General features: G+C 36.9%; 1 protein-coding gene across 1 annotated transcript; it reads right to left on the bottom strand.

The window, feature by feature from the left end:
• Positions 1-18828: 18828 nt before the first annotated feature.
• Positions 18829-19521, bottom strand: LOC112010672 (phytosulfokines 3). The gene is made up of 2 exons (XM_024043022.2): positions 19319-19521; positions 18829-19210 (listed from the first exon to the last, which is right to left on the bottom strand). Exons 1-2 carry the CDS (start codon positions 19442-19444, stop codon positions 19085-19087), a joined length of 252 nt encoding a protein of 83 aa, XP_023898790.1. The 5' UTR covers positions 19445-19521; the 3' UTR covers positions 18829-19084.
• Positions 19522-21076: the final 1555 nt, after the last annotated feature.

Raw genomic sequence — 21076 nt, 5'->3', positions numbered from 1 at the left:
TTTGGCACCATACCTACCCTTGGGGACCATCAACGTAATTTTTTCTGCTCTAAGAAGGGAGGTCAATAGCTCGTTTGGGGTAATGACCAACTTTCCATAGCTGACAGCTAAAAAAAAGTGCAGGAAGTCCAAACAGAGTAAGAACCAATCTTGGGCTTGTCTAAGGTAGATGTGGTGGGCACTTTTCAGCCCCATGATGACACTCTCATGGCTACACTCCGAATTGGAGGATTTGACGCAAAAAGAGTGATGGTAGATCTAGGAAGTGAAGCTGTGATTATGTATCCAGATTTATACAAAGGGCTAGGATAGAAGCCCAAGGATCTTAGTAAGTACAATATCACCTTAGTTGGATTTAATGGAAAGACAGCTACCCCTAGGGGGATGATCAGGTTGCTAGTGTAGACGGGAAAAGAGGTAGTTGAAGTGGACTTTATTATAGTAAATGTCTATTTCCCTTACACTGCTATTCTAGCAAGGCCTTGGCTCCATGCAATAGGGGTCGTATCCTCCACCCTACATGTGAAAGTAAAGTACCCAACCGATGGACACATTAGGGAGTTATTGGGATGTTAAATAGTCGCAAGGCAATGCATGGTAGTCGTGAGGCATCAGGCGCTACAGATCAGTCATCTATGCCCAAGCCCCGCTACATAACAATTAGCAACTAGTGAGAATGAGGCTCCAAACAAGACGCAAGGAGCCAACATACAATGTGAAGAATTGGAGAAAGTGGTCATCGGGGCAGACGAGGAGAAATATTTCCAAGTAGGGACACAACTACCGTTAGCCGAGAAGGTTCAACTGTTGGCCTTCCTAATGAATAAAATGGATGACTTTACAAGGAGTACATATGAAGTCTTGGGGGTTGATCCAGATTTTATATGCCACCACCTTAATGTGAACCTAGCATAATACCGAGGAAGCAACAATCTCAGCATTCCTCTAAGAAGCACATGGACGCAGTAAAAGAAGAAGTTAATAAGCTGAAAAGGGCAGGAGCTATCAAAGAAGTCTTTTATCCTGAATGGTTGGCCAATACTGTTGTGGTCAAGAAGAAAATAGGCAAATGGAGAGTGTGTGTGGACTTTACCAACCTTAATAAGGCCTACCCCAAAAATCCCTTTCTGGTTCTAAGGATCGATCAGCTCATCAACGCGACCTTTAGTCATCCTCGAATGAGCTTCCTAGACGCTTTCCAAGGTTATCATCAGATCTCAGTAGCGTTGCCCGACCAGGAAAAAACTATTTTCCTTACACCAATTTGGAACTACCATTACCGAGTAATGCCGTTTGGCTTGAAGAATGCTAGGTCCACCTACCAAAGGATGGTGATAAGAATGTTCGAAGCTTAGTTGGATAAAAATGTGGAGGCCTACATAGATGATACGGTGGTGAAGAGCAAAGAAGTATCTGAGCACTTAGGAGATTTGGATGAAGTATTCTTAGTCCTAAGGAAATACAAGTTGTGCTTGTATGCTTCTAAATGTTCCTTCGGAGTAGGATTTGAATTCTTAGGCTATATGATCACCCATCGAGGAATAGAGGTTAACCCTAATCAAATCAAAGCCATTCATAGTTTGCTCCCACCTCAAAACCCGAAAGAGGTACAATGCTTGAACGGAATGACAACCACTTTAAATAGATTTATATCTTAGTCGGCTGACCAAAGTAGGCCATTCTTCCAGCTGCTTCACAAATGGAAGGATTTTGCATGGATTGGGGAATGTGACTGGGCTTTTGAGGAATTAAAGAAATGCTTGGCCCATCCTTCAATCTTAACTAGGCCTAAAAAAAAAAAAAAGGTCTTGTATGCCCATGTAGTGGTTACGGCCCATGCAATTAACCTAGTTCTAATTTGAATAGAAAGGGGGGCAAAAACCTGACTATTAACCTAGTTCTAATTTGAATAGAAAGGGGGGCAAAAACCTGACTATTATGTGAGTAAGTCCCTTCAGGAAGTAGAAACTCGTTATCTCCCTTTAAAGAATATCATCTTGGCCATCATACATGCCACGAAGAAGCTTCCCTATTATTTCTAGGCACATACGGTTGTCATTGTTGACACCCTATTTTGCAACCCGCATTTAACCTCACTTGGAGGGTAAAAGGGTAATTTTGCCTTGAAAATATGCATCTTGATTCTAGCCATTAGATCCCTAATCTCATTTCACTAAAATGATCTTGATGTTGTAACAATCAAATCGACTGGTCATAAGCCCTAATCGGACCACCAGATTGAAAGTTATCATCAAATCAAGTTTAAATGGCTGAGATGCACTATCACAAATTTAGTCCAACTATATGTGATTATGAACAATTGATTTCAATTGGTTATAAGTGTAATCAATTTGAGATTAATGACGTGTCATAATTTGATTGGTTAGGACTACATTTTATGGTGAGGTTGCATATACCTAATTAATTAGATAGTTAAATATTAATTATTCAATGAGTAATTTATGCAATTATCTTTTAATTAGAGTAAATTTGAAACCAATTAAGTCTGAAATGGGAGTGATTGGAGTCATTTAATATTAATTGGGAGCTAATTTGGGACCTATTAATGTTAATTGTGCTGAAACCATTTTCTAACAAATGACCTCTGCTCACCATTTCATCAATATCTCTCAGAATATTATGAATTTGTGAATAAGGTTAATTTTCCCAGAAACTAGATTTCCGGGGCTTCAATTTGAGCACAAGAACGAGACAATTCCAATCAGAATTGAGTCAGATATGATTTTTCAAAATTGGCTCTACAAGCTGTTACAGCAGCTACGGGAAAACCGAATTTTGGCTTGCTCCCCACTCCCACGAATCTCTCCATTTAATGCACCAGATTTTTCCCAAGGCTAAAATGAGGTCTAGGTCATAATCATTGTGAACTCTCATTAAATGGCCTTCCATTCATATTCTCTCCACCACTACTATATAAACCCTCCCTCTCCTTCATTCCAAGACAAAAAAAAAAAAAAAAAAATCCCCCCTATTCTCCTTTCTTGAGTTCTAGTGAAGTAGAGTAGTCTTGTCATATCTTGGTCTTCCTGAGACTCAAGGTATTGAGTGAGACTCATTCTTCCTCTCCTAACTCTTCTTTTCCTCCACCTTTAGAACCTCCACCAAGAGTCTCCTCCTCCACCGTATGGATTTTGCATGAAGGTATAACCCCTTTCCCTAACTTGTTTTTTGTGTTACCATGATGAGAATTCAAGATTAAAGCATGATAGTAATTATTTGAATCCTCTTGAATATGTTTGATTGTTCTTATATGTTCTTCACATGTTCTTCATTTTTCATCACATGTTCATGCATATCACTAGTTTTAATCTTAAATTCACATCAATAATATGAAAAACATGTTTGTTTAATAATTCTTTCAAATCCTTGAATCTAGGTTATCACCATCAACACACATTCACTAGAATTTTATTTTTCAATCCAAATGAAATTCATAATAAATTGAATTAGGGTTTATCACATGCACACACTTCAAATTCTACATGCAAATTGATTGATAACATATTGGATGATGTGACATGTATGTTGACCACCATAGTCTAGAAGACCGGTTTTACCGGGTAAGGTGGGTGCCTAACACCTTCCCACCTTGTAACATAACCTCCGAACTTAGATCAAGGGTTAGTAGATCAAGTGCTTATTCATGTAATTTTCAATTTCTAGATTGTAACTAGGAAACAAAGCCATGTACTTTATCTTAGATTGTATCAAGGACCAAAGACATGTAATTTCCTATAATCAATGTAAATTCAATTGAAAATTAATAAAATGAGGAATTTTTCAATTATGGTTTTCTTATTTATCCCAATAATTAAATAAGTGGTGACTCCATTGTAAAACCCTTAATCTAAAGGGTAAAATATAACTAGTCGAACCTCCATTTTGAAAGGCAATAACACGACTCCACCCATTCACGTGGGTTTGGCCTAACAAAACATTCAATAAAAAGGGGCTGGGGGCGCGGTCTCTCACAGTCATCTTTACCCAACTTCTCTTATAGGATTTACTCTTAAAGTTAGATTTCACTGGGAGAATGGCAAAGTGGGGGACCATATTGGGGGATTTTGATATCAAATATCTCCCTCAAACAACCATAAAGGGGCAAGTTTTGTCCAACCTGGTGGTCGAATTCATTGAAGAGGTAGTGAAAGGAGATAGCGAGGAGCATGGTAGGCTAACTAGAGGAATGATAGCCATTGCAGTGTCCCCTATGCCACAATAAGAGTTGTAGGTGGATGGGACCACTAATCAGAGGGGCTCGGGGATTAGGGTAGTCATGATCTCCTCAAAACATATAACCATTAAGAAATCCTTGAGATTGGACTTCTCAACCACAAATAATGGAGTAGAGTACGAAGCCCTCATCACCGGCCTAAACTCTGTCAAAAAATTCAAGAGGGGAATCCATTAAAGTCTTCTATGATTCAACATTGGTAATGGGACAAGTTCGAGGGGAATTTAAAGCCAAAGATCAAAGAATGTATTGGTATTTGGGCTGGGTAAAGTAGCTGTAAGCTTTGGAACCTTCACCATAAGCCAAGTATCTAGGAGCAAAAATACTCATGTTGATTTGCTTGCAACCTTGGCCACCTCCATAGAAGAAAACTTGCTAAGGATCATAATAATAGATAGCCTATCATCCCCGAGTCATGACAACAAGATTCCCATACCAATAAGCGCAGTGCACATTAGACCGAGTTAGATAGAGCCAGTGTAGGGATGGCAATGGGGTGGGGTGGGGCTGGGCGGGTTTGAAGGATGGGGTCTTCACCCCTGTCCCGCATGGTTTTGTCTTACCCAATCCCTACCCCGTCCTGCATGACGGGAAAAATTGTCTTGCCCCATCCCCACCCCTTAGGGCCCCGCAAAACCCGCCTTATCCCGTAAAATTCTACCTCTTGTTAATTTGCCCACAGCTATTACAATTATTTTTAATAAAACCTGTTTCATTAATAAAAATATACTTGAAATTAAAAATAAATTTATCCCATCAAATCAAACTAATTTTTAGCAAAAATTGAATAATATTATTAAAGTGTTTAACAAGACAATATCATAACAAAAACAAAAATCTCATTATACAAAATCATTGATTCAATAGTATATAAATTTGTTTATAATAAAGAAAAAAGAAAATGTTAAAATTGGTACCTTATTTCCAACCTTGCTAAAAAAATTATAAAAAAAAAGAGGCAGGAAGTCTTGTTGGGTTGAATAAAATAAGCAGATGATATGTTTGTTTAAATAGTAGGGTTTTAGGGTATGTAAAATTTACAATTTAACCCTTATCAATGCGAGGCAGGGATGAGGCGGGTTGGGTCTAAAAAGTCTAAACCCATCCCCACCCTGCCCCGTGGTGTGAGGCTAAAATCTCACCCCATCCCCACCCTATCACCTTTGCGAGGCGGGGAAAACCCGTGTCGGGTGCAGTGGGGAGAGGCGGGTCAAGCGGAGCGGGGCAAAATTGCCATCCCTAACCCAGTGGTTTCATTCATCAAAAATGGAACACTTCCCAATGATAGAGTAGAACCCGAGAAGATTCAAAGGAAGAACCCACGATACTGGCTCTCTAAGTAACAAAAATTGTTCAAGTGCTCCTATTCGGGCCCACACTTGTTTTGCATACACATTGAGGTAGTAGAAGCTTTGCTAAAAGAACTTTATGAAGAATTTTATGGCAGTCACACAAGGGGAAGGTCTTTATCGCATAGAGCTCTTACCCAAGGGTACTAGTCACCCAGCATGCAGAAGTCCACCCAAGAGTTTGTTAAGAAGTTCAACCAGTGCCAAGGATATGCCCCAAACGTTCATCAGCAAGGAGGGTGCTAGGATATGTGCCCTTTAAATCCTATTGTATGATGCTATGTGTAACATCTAGGAATGGCAACGGGTCGGGTTCGGGGTGGGTTTTTTTATACCGAACCTGACCCACGAGCCTATACCCGTTACCTGAACCTGGCATGTTTAATAAACAAGTTTTTATTGTTGCACCCAAACCCACCCTGTCGAAGCCTGCGAGCCTTAGCTTAAAATCACAAACCTCAGCCCAAAATCACAAACAAAGGAATCAGTACAAACCCAAAATAATCACAGCATTTTATTGCCATCCAAATGGATGCCAAGATTTAACAAATCAATCTGTAAAAAAAAAATCCAACAAATCCCATAAATTTTGCAAACCTAGAAATAAAATTAGCAAATCTGAAAATCCCACCAACAAAACACACACACACACACACAAAACCCAAACCAGACCCAAACCTAAACCCAAATTTTGCTCACAAAAACACGAAAAGAAAAAAACCCAAATACAACCGGTTGTGGGTCTATAATGGCAAGGAGAAGTTCACGATGGTTGTGGAGATTTTCATGATTGTTGAGAGTTTCGACTTATCGGCGAAGTGCTTGATGCTTGATTGTGGCTAGGCTTGTGCGAGGATTTTCTTGGTCACTTGAGGGAGGACTACCATCAGTTACGTGGGGCTTGATAACTTAAGGGAGGGTTGCGTGGGGCTTGATCGCTTGAGTTAAGACTTGAGAGTAAGAGTGGAAACAGGAAACTAAGTAATGGTAAGGTGTGAGAGGGGCAACTGTTGGAGTGAGAGGGTTAGAATGAGAGTGAGGGTTAGGGTTTGATATAAGGTAATATATATAGCTAGGTTTTTTGGTAATTTTCGCCAAACTAAGCAGGTCAGGTCCAGGTCTGGGTCCAGGTTCTGGCTGGGTATTACAAAAACCCAAACCTGATCCAAACCCATTTTGGGTTTTATTTTTAAAACCCAGACCCAACCCTACTGTTTATGGGCCAGGTACCCATAGGTTGGGTCATAATTGCCATATCTAATGATATTATGTTGTGATTAATAAAGTTGTTTTATTATGATCTAAAATAATGGTAACATGAATATTTGGACATTATCATATAGTCCATGAGATACATAGTATGTAATTAATGTGATTTAGTCATAGAAAATATAAATCACAAGTTTTTTGTAAACTCAAAATCTTAGTTCGTAGTCGATGATGAAATTGGGCATTTCATCTGCGAAGACTATAGCATATCAACTAAGATGATTTATCTTGATCATAAAAGTGGAGACTTCTAGTTGATATGTTTTAAGTGTTAAGACATATTGAACTGGACCGCTGCAAGATTTATTGTTCTACTAACGACTGTCAAATGAATAATAAATCTCACAACTTCTATTTACATCAACTCTTAATCCTGAGAGAATAATGAACCTGATCATGAATTATAGGTTGCTTTGATATATCAAGATTGAGATCTATAGTCACAATCAAAACTTCAGTATGTTGGGCAGTGACATTTAATATTGAGGGAACATATATTCTCAAGATGGAATTCATAATCTCTTAACAGAGTTATAAAATATTCCCTTGAGATAAATTTAATGGGTTTGGTTATTCAGAATGTTAGGCCTAACTATTTTATTAAGAAGTTGCCAAAGTGTATATTTATGAAATTAGATTTCATAAATATATGATGAATAATTTAAAGGATTAAACTGAGTACTCAAGGATTAAAACGTAGTAATCTTCAAAGTGGCAGTCAACATTCATAACTTTGTATTATTACAAATATTTTAATGAATGGGTTGAATGTATAATAAAGTCTTAAGATATAATTTATTAATAAGGCATAGAGTGCAATTATATTTATATAGTGGTATTAAATATAATTAATGGTAATTTTAGGCTTGTTAAGAGCTGACAAAAAAGCCCAAAACCCATTGGAGCTAGTGTCTTATTTGTCTCTTTTGGTCTCACTCCAAGCTACATACTAAAGCCCAATTAGATAATCAGTTATATATAAGGAGAGAAACATACAGAATAATTAGAAAAATGAAATGGTGTGTATATGAGTGTAAACCACTCTCTTATTTTCTCCTTTGAGCACATACGTGTAAACTGATTGAGAGACCACACTTCTTGGGCAAAAGTGGAATTGTAGTGAAGATTAAAAGTGTTCCCAAGTACTTCTAATCTTTGGTTTTGAATTTCACCGCACCAAGGTACGCTCTCTTGTTCTTAAATTTTGAAATTTACATAGTACATGTTTTCAATTACAAATGAAGTAGGTTGGTTAATTTTCCACTGCGTGTGTTTTGTATGTGATACAAACCATGTTTTTCCAACAGAGGGATCCTCAATCCTCTTTCCAGTCAATGGCCTTTTGCACAATGGAGATTAGATATTGTTGGCCCATTTCCAAAAGCAACCGGAAACCGTAAATAGCTCCTCCTCGTGATTGATTATTTCATTAAATGGGTTGAAGCAAAACCCCTCTCCAATATCCAAGATTATGATGTGAAAAGGTTCATTTGGTGGAATATTGTCATGAGATTTGGCATACCACACACTCTTATCTCAGACAATGGTCTCCAGTTCGACAGCAAAGCTTTCTAAGGATACTATTGTGAATTAGGAATAAGAAACAAATATTCCACACCTGCCTACCCACAAAGCAATGGACAGGCTGAGGCCACTAACAAGGTTATATTGAATGGATTAAAGAAGAGGTTAGACAAGGCAAAGGGAAAGTTGGTGGATGAGCTACCCCACACTTTATGGGAGTATCGCACCACGCCAAGGAGATTGACTGGCAAAACCCCTTTTTCTATGATGTATAGTTTAGAGGCGGTTATCTCCCTAGAAACAAATATTCCACACCTGCCTACCCACAAAGCTGGCCCAACATAAAAGGATAATCCAGATAGTGAAACCAAGGAAGGTGGCCTGCCCGAGGAGCATATGCCCCTCAAGAGACTTTAGACAAATCACCAAGGCCTTAAGACTGAACTTTGAGGAAGGAAGTAGAGGCGTGCAAGCAATGAGAGGATGAAGCTTCCAAATAAAGCACTCATCACCTCCACATTCAATGCATTGTACCAACTCAACCTTCCACATTAATAGCAGAATGACCCTTGAACAGTGCCCCCACAGCCTGCATCCTACTCTACCACCACCAACAGAGGAACGATGGGACAAGTATCCAAGGAAGGATCAACGACAACATGAGTGGAAGGCTAGGATGCAATCCTAGTAGCTATATACAGTAAGGAAGATCCTCCTAGAATTGGGATCAAAAAAAGAATGGGAGAAAAAAAAAAAAGGGAAATGAATTAAGAATTGTATAACCGAGTTGCATATAGTCCAAAGAACCATTGCTCTTTGGCCAGCCTAAGGAAGAACTTGAATAAGAAACTTTTTTTTCTTTCTCTCTTATATTTCACTTAAATTGATGTCTTAGCCTTTTTTCTTTCTTCAAATCACCAAGTAAAGCTATTGAGACTTGAAGGTTTGGCCTTGATAACTCGCCTCTACAAATTAATTGCATCAGGCTGCTTTTCAGCCCATTCCTCTTTTGATTAGACTTGATTGCTGGTTACGCCCCTACAGGTGTAATTCTATGCTTGACATGTAAAGTAAATTAGTGCAATGAGTTATTTTAATGGGTTTACCTCTCTCTCTCTCTCTCTCTCTCTCTCNAAAGGAAAGGGTGGGGGCCCCCAAAAAGGTTTATTTAATGGATTTAAAAAAGGGGTTGAAAAAGGAAAAGGAAAATTTGGTGGTGGAGGACCCCCCACTTTTTTGGGGGATCCCACCCACCCCAAGAAGGTTAGTCGGAAAAACCCTTTTTCTATGATGTATAGTTTAGAGGCGGTTATCTCCCTAGAAACAAATATTCCACACCTGCCTACCCACAAAGCAATGGACAGGCTGAGGCCACTAACAAGGTTATATTGAATGGATTAAAGAAGAGGTTAGACAAGGCAAAGGGAAAGTTGGTGGATGAGCTACCCCACACTTTATGGGAGTATCGCACCACGCCAAGGAGATCGACTAGCAAAACCCCTTTTTCTATGATGTATAGTTTAGAGGCAGTTATCTCCCTAGAAACAAGATTCCCCAACGATGAGAACCTACCAGTTCAACGATAACAGGAATGAGCAACTCCTTTCTGCCAAACAAATATTCCACACCTGCCTACCCACAAAGCAATGGACAGGCTGAGGCCACTAACAAGGTTATATTGAATGGATTAAAGAAGAGGTTAGACAAGGCAAAGGGAAAGTTGGTGGATGAGCTACCCCACACTTTATGGGAGTATCGCACCACGCCAAGGAGATCGACTGGCAAAACCCCTTTTTCTATGATGTATAGTTTAGAGGCAGTTATCTCCCTAGAAACAAGATTCCCAAACGATGAGAACCTACCAGTTCAACGATAACAGGAATGAGCAACTCCTTTCTGCCACTCTGGACTTAATTGAAGAAATAAGGGAAATTGTCACCGTCAAGTTAGCTCATTATCAACAAAAGCTCAGACAAGGGCATGATAAAGGCATCAAGGCAAGAGCATTTGTACTTAGGGACGTAGTTCTAATGAAGGTTGTAGAAAATATGAAGAATCCAACATGGGTGAAGCTAGGCCCCAACTGGGAAAGGTCTTATCGAGTCACATTAATGGCAAGAATTGGAGTTTATTGCCTAGAAGACTTGGACGAAAACCCACTCCCTCGGCCATGGAATGTAAATAACCTACATAGATATTATTATTAATAAAAAGACTTAATTTTATTCATGCTTTGTATCTGGTTTTAGTTTACATTGTCTTGGTGTGTTATTACTAATACTAAGCCCATCAAGATCTAAAACCAAATCTAGAACAGCAAGGGTCAGCCCCGACACTAAACTTTAAAAAGCAATCTAAGGGTTAAACAGAACCTTGATGAGGTTAGACTCCTCGGCTCAGTTGCCTTGGGTAAATTAACTCTAAAAAATAATCCAAGAGTTAAATAGAACCTCGGCCAGGTTAGACTCCTCAAGTCACCTGCCTTGGGTAAATTAACTATAAAAAATAATCCAAAGGTTAAACAGAATCTCAGTAAGGTTTGACTCCTCGGGTTACTTGCCTTGGGTAAATTAACTCTAAAAAAATAATCAACGGGTTAAACAGAACCTTGGCTAGGTTAAACTCCTTGGGTCACCTACCTTGGGTAAATTAACTCTAAAAAATAATCCATGGGTTAAACAGAATCAGTTAGGTTAGACTTCTCAATTCACATGCCTTGGTTAAATCAACTCTAAAAACAATTTAAAGGGTAAATGGAACCTCGGTTTTTTGATCCCTCGGGACATCTATGTTACTTAAAGTTAGTTCTTCAAATGCTTAAGACCTTTAAGATGTTCATGATGGCTTTGATTGCCTATTCTTTGGAAACTCTTCTTTTCAAAAAAAGGAAAAGAAGAATAGAGAAAGAGAAATGCGATGTGTTATGTACACATCATTTTAAAAAAAAAAAAAAAAAAAAACAATTTTCGTTAATTATAAGATGAAGAGCTACCACTAAAAGGGCTACATAAGAAAGATAGGGAATAGGGATACAAGTCCCATTACAAAGGAATTTTGTCTAAATCTATATTACTAACCCCTATTTCTCGGTCTCCTTGTCAGCCTCTTTCTCACCCTAATCCTTTTTTTGCCCACCTCCTGCTAGAGGCTGAGGAGCCAAAGCAAAAGAGCTAGTTTTCAGAGCAAACGAGCTAGCAGCCTTACTCCTAAAAGCAAGAGGAAAGATAATCCTCTCTAGATTCCTCAGCTCTGATGAAGGGCTCACCCTGGCCGTATTCAAAGCCTCGGCCCAGACCTACTAATAGATTTCTTAGCAAACTTCTTTAAGCTGAGCTTGAAGTTCTACCTCGGTTTTTGTCTTCTGGAGCTCGTGGGCTACTTGCTTGATCTTTTCAATTTCTTTAGGGCTTCAATATTTTCCTTAGGAATGGCCAGTTGCTCCTTTGCCTTTAGGAGATAACAGCGCTGTTTCTAGGTCTGCTTCTTGAACCAGCCACAGCAGCCTCAACACTCTTCTTGGCCTTCTCTCTCTCAGCCAAACGGGTGAAGGTCTCCTTGGCTTTCTTCTCATCCAGAGCCTAGGCCTTAGTGGCTGCAAATTTCTTTGACTTCTTTTCTTTAAGTTGAGCCATAACGTGGTCCACCCATTCCTTGACAACATAGGATGCTTGAACAGCCTAAAAAAAAATGAAAGGGTTAATCCAATACTTATTGTGAAGAAAAGAATATATGTTTAAAAAAAAAAAAAAGGTGGGTTGGAGTTAGAATTTTTACCAATGCTAAGTCCCTCTTCAAGGATAGGAACACCTCATGCCTCTTGAGGTTCCTTAGCTCGGACATGTCCCTGGCCAAGAGAAGTGCCTGCTCTACCGAGTTGGCCACATATCTAGCCCTCCTTTGGCAAAGTCCCTTACGGATGCATCTAAGGGAAGGGAGGGCCATTTAGCACCAACTCTGGATTCTAGTCAGGAACCCTTGGCCAGCATTCTATGGTAACATCAGAGCTTGTACCTTTGAGGGCACTCTACTTTTGGTGGAGTCAAGAGATTTTGGCCCCTTTGGCATGCTTAAGGGGAGGTTAATCTAGGATCCCCCCTCCTCCACAAGATCCTTGCCTTGCTTTTTGTCCCTTTTTCTCTTTTTCTCAGCAAGTTAGGGGAGGAAGACCGAAGAGAAACGAGAGTTTGAGGCCTTGGAGGAATGAAAGGCTTGGAGGGGGCCACCCCACATGAGACTCTAGAAGTGCAAGGAGGTTGGAAGATCTTTTCTAGACCATCATCCCTTCTAGCACGTCCACAACCTCCTAGTTGAACCTAACTTGTACAGTTGGCCGAGTCCTCAAGCTAGTTCCTGGGCTTATGATCGAGTCCAGCTAGTCAAGGACTCTAAAATCTTCCTCAAGGTCTACAACAAAAGTTTCCTTCACAACCTCTTTTGGCTACCCCTCAGAAGGTATAGGCTCTTCCTAAGCCTCTATGGGTTAGGCAACTTGTTGAGCAGTGAGGTCAACAAGAAGAGTTCCTGCGGGTGAAGGACGTTTGATGAATCCCTCAACGGCAACATCTATCCTAGCAAGACAAGGATCCTTGGCCTTGATCATATTCTTCAGGGATTGGAAGCAAGTGGATATGGGGGTATATCCAAGGATAATGTGGGTAGCACAAAGTTGCCGATCGGTGCGCAGGAATATCTTGGACTTGAGGATCCTGTTGAGGTCAAGGACGTTCACTAAGTTGAAGTTCTTCACAATAAACTCCTTGTTTGTTTGTTTGCTTGTGTTTTTTTTTAAGGGAAAAGTACGTCAGAAAAACAGGGCATATGAGAAGAAATAACTAAGCATTAAATCATTTAAAAAAAAAATGATGCCAAAATCCTAGGCCCCTAATACCCTATTTGGTGTTCCATCTCTGAAAAGGCAATGGTATCCATCATGCCAGTCCCCTGAGATGATCAAGAAGTCCTCGTCCAAGACCTTGTTTGTCTCTAGAAGATAGGAGATCAAGCTAACTGCGAGAACCCTAGTCCTAAGGTAAAACCCCGTATCCTTGCTATCCTAACAGCTATACACCCAGTTGATATCATGATGGGTTAAGGCCACCCTCATCTTCTCATTCAGCCGAGCTACACTGCTTACTACTCTAAAAAGGTTTGAGGAATACTAGGTAGGACAAATCCTAAAAAAAATTAAGGAAGTCCCTCATAACTCTCTCTCTCTCTCTCTCTCTCTCTCTCTCTCTCTCTCTCTCTCTCTCTCTCTATATATATATATATATATATATAATCATTGACAATCATTAGAATATCTTATGCTACTCTGTTTCTAGAACTCAAAGTTTCACATGTATGATAATATTTTTAATATGGAAGGTAGATGAATGGAAAATATTGGAAGTAAAGCATCAAGGATAAGGATCCAAGAGAAGGCAACTTATAATTTCTGTGGCAATGTTTTGGCCGCATGATTATTTTAAAATTAGCCGTAGGTAAAATTCCAATAAAAAAAAATCAAGAATTTGACTTAATCCCCATATTTTCAAACTGAGTCAGCTGGTTATTATTATTATTATTATTATTATTATTTCTTTTCAAATGAGTAAATAATTGCAGACTATTGCGTACGGCATGGTAATCACTAAATGTCAAACACGCCGTGCAGAAATTCTGCAGCTGTTATTCATAACCTAATGAACTGCTTTGTCAATATATATCACATAGTCAGCCAAAACATAACTATGGTCAAATATCATGGTGTCATAATCATGCGTATAGGCTAACTTATAACTCCCTGCCGATTGTAGCATATCCAAATGCCGCCCGCCTAAGTAAGAATATTCTAGCCTCTAGCTCCTAAATTTTTTTTTTTAAGAGGAATCTTAAATGCCCCAATGCAATGCCTCTCGATTTTGGTCAAAAGCCAAGTGCCCCAAATATAAGGTCTATATAGGTAGGCCATTGCTTGATGTTTCTAGACAGAATGATTTATGGATGCTATTATTGACCATGTCGACTTGGGGCACTATTAGGTCACACCCAAAATATATCTAGTCATAGAAAATTTATGAAATGGGCGGGGATGGATACCTTATATAAGGTTAAATATTTGTAAAGAAAAGGCTGGGGCGTAGGGCTTAGTGGCAAAGAAATGAATGGTTTAATTGTAAACCCTATAGCTAGATTTCTTAAAATCACTCTCGTTTTAATAGGATAAAATTTGACTCCAAACATGTTTGGAGTTGAGTTTTTTAATCTATTATATACATAACAAATTATAAGATTATCTATGTGTATTATTCTAACAAGTCACATGACTTATTGAAAAAATTGTGTGACTAAAACTACATATAAATGGTCTATTCAATTGTCAAATAGGCTGGAGCAAACTAGCCCCAAACATTTTTACTGCCAAACTTTTTATGTACTATAGTAGGCGTGCACTCAGATTATCTTTCACCTAGAGAATTCAACCTTGATGGTTGGACAATTAATTGCTCAAGACAAAAATCTTAACTGCAATATGATGGTTGATAGGTACTAAAATACCTATGGTAAGGGTACTCAAGGGTTGGTTTGAGTTTGAGGTCAACCTACCGCTTGATCCAATTTCTTTGGATGGGAAACTAGGGGTGGCTCCATGTATAAGTTAGGGTGGTCATAGGCGATAGTACCACCCTGGTTTGAAAAAAAATTGTAAATATATACACTTGCAAGAAAAATATTATACTAAACTAACCTATTTTAATCACTCTAATATAAATGTTGACTGCCCTAACTTTGTAATCACAAGAATTTAAGTTCAAAAAAAAGAAAAAAAAAAAAGTAATGCTATATTCACAACATTTTTATAATAATTTCACAAACAATCCTATGTGATAAGCTGTTACTAATTCAAATTTGGACCCTATATTTGATATCATTGTAACCCATCAATAACAGACTATCACATAAGACTTTTTTGTGAAAATATTGTAAACATAGCATAACTCTAAAAATAATTTTTGCCCCTCAAACATAATCCTTAACCCCTTTAAAAAAATGTATAGATAACCAAAATAAAAATTAGCTCAAATAACAACAAAAACAATATTTGACCAAACAACAAGTGAACAAATTATTCAACAAAAATCCTAATTCAAAAATATATATATATATATATATATATGTCATTCAAATTTTTAATTCGTTCAATCTATTACATAAAAATAATATTTAATTTCATTTTTCGTTTAAAAAGTACTAAGAGAAATATTGTAGTCATAAGTTCTCCTTGACGATGCTATCAATTATGCTCAATTTGGCTTTGCAATTGCAATAATTTTTCTCTTTTTAGTGACTCGACTCACAGTTGTAGCAAATATCATCTGTTTCTTTTTCTCATTCTTTCCCTCTCTTCCTCCCCCCCCCCCCCCCCCCCCCCCCCTCAATTTTTTTCTTCTCTATTATTATTTCAAATCTCTCTCACTTTATTACTCTCGTCTCAAGATCCTCAGTTTTCACTTTATCTCTATCAGTTCATTTTCTTTTCTCTTTACTAGTAAAAAGAAATTATAATACTTTATGCATTTGCGCGCGTGCGTGTGTGTGTGTTTGGTAGCATTGATATACTCAAGTTATCTCTATATTAACTTTTGTACAATTTAAATTTCTTAGTGATCAACCTAAAAAAAATTTCTGGAGCCACGCCACTATGAGAAACTCTCCCACCCATGTTGAATTGATGGCTCGAGTGAAACCATAGTCAAGCCTTGGGAGGTCATTGATTACATTAGATTTCCATATGAATTTACTCTAAAAACACCCAAAAAAAAAATTTATAAATTCTAGATTTATACAGATCTAATTTCAATCTCACCAAAAGCAAATACAAGTAACTTCCCCCTAGATTTGCTACACCAATTATTAGAATTGCTCATTAGGATCAATTTTTGTTGTTCTGAAGCCATTCCGTGCTTCCAGCACACCAACAAGGTTTTTTCTGCATGCAACTAAGTGGTGACTACTTAGTAACCACCATATTTTATGTTACTTCGACCTATATTTACACATATGCACTGCCTATGGTCAAGCCCATCTAATGCTACCATGGCGCACCACTACACATGTTGCCCAGGAGCTAGTCCACATTTACAAAGTCAATGCTGTTGGGAATAATATACAAAATAATAAAGGAAGAATAAAGATAATACAAAAGACAAACATAAATAGCTAACTTGAAGGTACAAAATTGTTATCCGTACACAATATTTGCCCCCACCCTCTTGTTGCTAAAGGGTTATTGCAAATTTGTTCCCAAGATACAACTAAGTTGTTGGGTTCTACAGATAGCAATTCTAGAGAATTACCACAAGATTTCTAGTGTTTTTCTCTAACTTATTATTTTGTGGAGTTATTTTTCAAGTGAATATTAGTCTCTATTTATACCCATAGGGTTATATTTCATCAAAAGGCATGTATGGAGACTTAAAATATTTCATAAAAACGTTCACAAGGTTTGAAACCTCTTCAAACTTTCTGAATAGTCACAAGAAAATTCTGTAAAAAATTCAGTTTTTCCAAGTTTCGATCGATTGAGAGTTCCTTTCGATCGATCAAATGCTCTTTTCGATTAATTGAACAGGAATCGAATAACGATCAAATCATACAGAGACTTCAAGATTATTTTCTCCATCATTTCGATCGATCGAGTAAAAGTTTCAACCAATCGAAAATACTGAATTTCGACTTTTCACTTAGAAAATTCTAGAACTTGAATTTTCACTTTATCGACTTTATGAAACAATACTCTCCAAACTCAAACATCATTATTACAACCTATCCATGTATATATCTATATCTACAACAAATGTCATGCAGCTAACATAGCCTATTTGTGTAGTTATACACCACCAAAAGAGGCAGAACAACCTGCCGCAGCCCAAAACCTTACTAATTATGGCTTTGCCTCCCTTGTGCCCATAAATTTGAGTGTCTAGCATGAATACATGCACATCATATCGTCTGTGAGATTGAACCAATTCTAGTTTTTAAGCACGAGAATCATCAAATTTGACAAGATGTGGTCCTAAAAATCTAGGACTAAAGATATTGCCAAAACAGTAGTTTTCTAAAGAATGTGTTTCTTTTCGTTTGGTAAGTACTCCTGCAGGTATAGCAACAATAATAGTATTGTTTATAGCGCAGAGCTCCAGAAACATGGTTAATAGTTGTTGATGACACCATCAAACAGCAGGGTAATGGTGATTGTTGTGCCTGTAACAGTGCTTGCATTTATCATATAATGATAGGAGACAAATAATTAGACCGTTGTGAAGAGCAAGTAGATTGAATGACAATGCAGACAACAATGTTTAGGCCACACCTCCTGTTTTTATGGCTATGGTTCAAAAAAAAAATCTGTCTTTGTTTGGAAGTGACCTCGATGAGGACAATGAAATTCCGGAGGGAAAACTTAATAAAAAGAACAGGTTAGAGAAAGAAAACAAGAATAGTTGGGATAAGTCAATCTTGATTAGATCTTGACTATATATGACATAGAGAAAGTATTATATGAAGATGTCTATACTTGCTTGTGTCATCGATTAATCTTTCATTGTACGTGTCTTTATTGCTGACAACAAAGTAATTACCATTTCAACTAATATTATCAAGGAATAGTAAACAACTTCATAATTGATCAAAGGAGTTCGGTTTCACAATCTTTCACGAAACAATGTCAAATGGGTTATTGCAATATATAAATTCATGACCTTTTGATCATTGTTTTCTAGGAAAATGACGCGCCAGGTTTTCTTGTCTAATTAAGATTACATTTATTTTTTTTCTAATTATATCGAAAGCTGGGTGATGTACTCCTTGACCTTGTAAATGGTAGATAAGTTGGTCAGACTATATGGTTCCACGAAAAAGTCGACCTTTGTTACGTGCAAATGAAGGTGAAAGTCTACTTAGATGAAGGTACACCATGGCTTTTTTGTTTACACATGAAAGAGTCCTGTAGAACTAAGAATTTTGTAGGAGGGAATCATATCAAATTATAGTTCCACGACAAAAAAGAATCAACGCGTCCAATTTCATAATAGTCTTTTATATTAAAGTAAGAAATAATTTTACGACATAATCATATTAGGCAATGATTTTGATGGTAAAATATATAGCTCCCCCTCTCTCACTACTTATGCTTATTGTTTCAATGGTCACCTGCATCTATATTTTTGGCTAAAAATTGAAGTTTTTTTTAACAATTTAATAGATGTTGCTTAAATTTCAAGAAACCACTGATTAATCAAGTACAAAATTTAATCTGATTTGAAAAAGAAATTTCAACATTCAAATTATATAATATATGTAAAAATTGGTATGCTATTTTCACTTTTTTTTTTTCTTCATCAAAATATGCATATTTGTAACCATGGAGGCCTAAAAAAGAAGAAGAAAGAAACTGAAAGAGAAATCTTCATAAGAAAGTATCTCTACCAAATTTACACAGGAATATAAATATCTCTATACCAATACAGACAAACTCTATCCCTACAAGAAAGAAACACAAAACAATGGGTGATCGATACAGAACAAATACTTAACTAAGCTCTTGAAACATAACCTATGGCAGCTATTACTACATAGTATATATGAAATTACAGGCACATACACATAACCAGAAATTATCAGAATTAATACAATAATACAAATTTCATGGCTTGTGCTTCTGAGTGTAGATGTAATCAAGGTGAGCCGCAAGTGTTCTTCTCTCTAAGCACTCTTCTTTCCCAACTCCTTCACAAAGGTCCTCCACCATAACCTTCTCTAATTCAGCATCCTTCAAAACAAAACAAAACAAAAAATTAAGCAAAACCCATAAAAGATTCGTCAAAAAACTACTAGTTAAAGTTGGTTTTGATATAATAATATTAGGAAATTCATGTACCACACGTTGATTATTGATCTTGATTGGAGTGGCATCGGAAAATGTGGGCTCAGGGCGGGCAGTGGCGTAGGTTAGTGTGAAGAAGAGGAGGAGAGCAATGCATATGGTGCTGAGCCTTGACCACATTTTGATACTCTCTAGAAGACTAGAACTGTCAAAGGAGCATGAGACACGGAGAGAAGGGACTGTGTGGCATGAATTTATAGGGATTTAATTGTTGGTAATGAGGGCGAAGATGGAATAATGAAACAAGGTTTTACTGTTTTAGAGAAATAAAATATAACTCAATAATAATAATAATAATAATAAACAAAAGGAAAGCGAGATAAGGACTTGTTGAAAATTATGAGAAATTCTGGAAGTATGATAAGATCAGTAAGCCAAAAACTACCCTTTTATTTTCTTCATGGTCTTTTAAAATTAACTCCATTTTCTCATTTGAAAAAAAAAAAAAAATCCCTCCATTTATCGTATAGAGAGGAAGGAATTTATCCAAATTGCACCTACCATCCAAAACGCACCTACCACGCACAACGACAAAAAAAATAAAAAATAAAAAGAGTAATACGTATTTTTTATTTTTTTTTGTGTGGGGGGGGGGGGGGGTTTAGACCTTAGGAATTTAACTTTTTGGAGCAATAACTTGGTGCAAAAATATTGCAAGTTAAATCAGTATCAAAAAGATAATTAAAAAATCTTGTTACACACTTAATATTGCAAACTTTATCCACGCTTACTTTTGAATTTGTTTTTTTATTTCATACTGTGAAATTATATTTTAAAGACATGATTTCACAATTTACAATTTTAACATGTGACAATATATATACAGTGAATATATAATAAAGAATATGTGACTATTATTACTTAAAGTTTTTTTTTTTAGAAAGTTTTAACCTATGGCGTCTACTCCTAATGATAGCTCTTTGTCATCAAACCAAGACACTAATCAATTTTTGGTATAAGTAGAGATATTATTACTTAAAGTTAGGTGCTAATTTTGGATGACATTTCCATCACACACCGCATAGGCATAACGCAAACACAATCAGTAAAGTAGGAACATGCTTGGAATGTATTTGACACATTTAATTTCAAAATTTTCTCTATTTGTATTTCATTAATTTAAAGATAAATATGGTGCCATATTATTTAAACTTAGAATCATTTTTTATTTGATATAATAAAATTTTAGTTGATGTGGCACCACTTGCACTATATAAATCATAAGCAAGTAATTACATAAATTTTGACTTTGAAATTGACAATTTCCATTCAAAACAAATGAAGAGAATCTTTTTCCATTTATTACTACATCGTTTACAAGTTGGCATTGTCTATATTATAATAGTTCCCCTCTCTCTCTCTCTCACAAGTGAGTTAATCTTAAGGAGAGGGTAAGAAGAGATTCGAATTAGTAACCTCCACTTTATGAGACGTGATTTCCAACCAATTGATAACCTCGACTTTTACTAGTGTAATTGAGTTAGCAAGATGATACAAATATATTCAAACATATCATATTGGGAGTTTTTTTTTTTTTTTTTTTTTTTTTTTTTTTTAATACATCTGAAGATGAATATAAAAATGATGGTGAAGGCCACGAAATTTAACAAGATGGAAAGGAGACAAATTTCTGTGACTCGAAAATATTTAAAGAGGTGTGAAAGAATATATCAATGGGAAACCAAATAACTCTTAAGCCTAAAGAGAGAATTTATGTTACTTTAAAAGATTTTTAAAAACTCAAATTAGACC

This window comes from Quercus suber, unplaced genomic scaffold (assembly GCF_002906115.3).
Source record: "Quercus suber isolate HL8 unplaced genomic scaffold, Cork oak 2.0 scaffold_262, whole genome shotgun sequence".
Taxonomy (NCBI): Eukaryota; Viridiplantae; Streptophyta; class Magnoliopsida; order Fagales; family Fagaceae; genus Quercus; species Quercus suber.
The sequence above is the reverse complement of the archived record's forward strand: the minus strand, read 5'-3'. Positions and strand labels throughout refer to the sequence as shown.

What these genes read in the sequence shown, in the direction of transcription:
- LOC112010672 (XM_024043022.2), bottom strand. Translation starts at nt 19,444, where the DNA reads ATGTGGTCAAGGCTCAGCACCATATGCATTGCTCTCCTCCTCTTCTTC. An exon ending in AGATCAATAATCAACGTGTG is followed by an intron (nt 19,211 to 19,318) that starts GTACATGAATTT and finishes TTTGTTTTGAAG; the next exon opens with GATGCTGAATTAGAGAAGGT.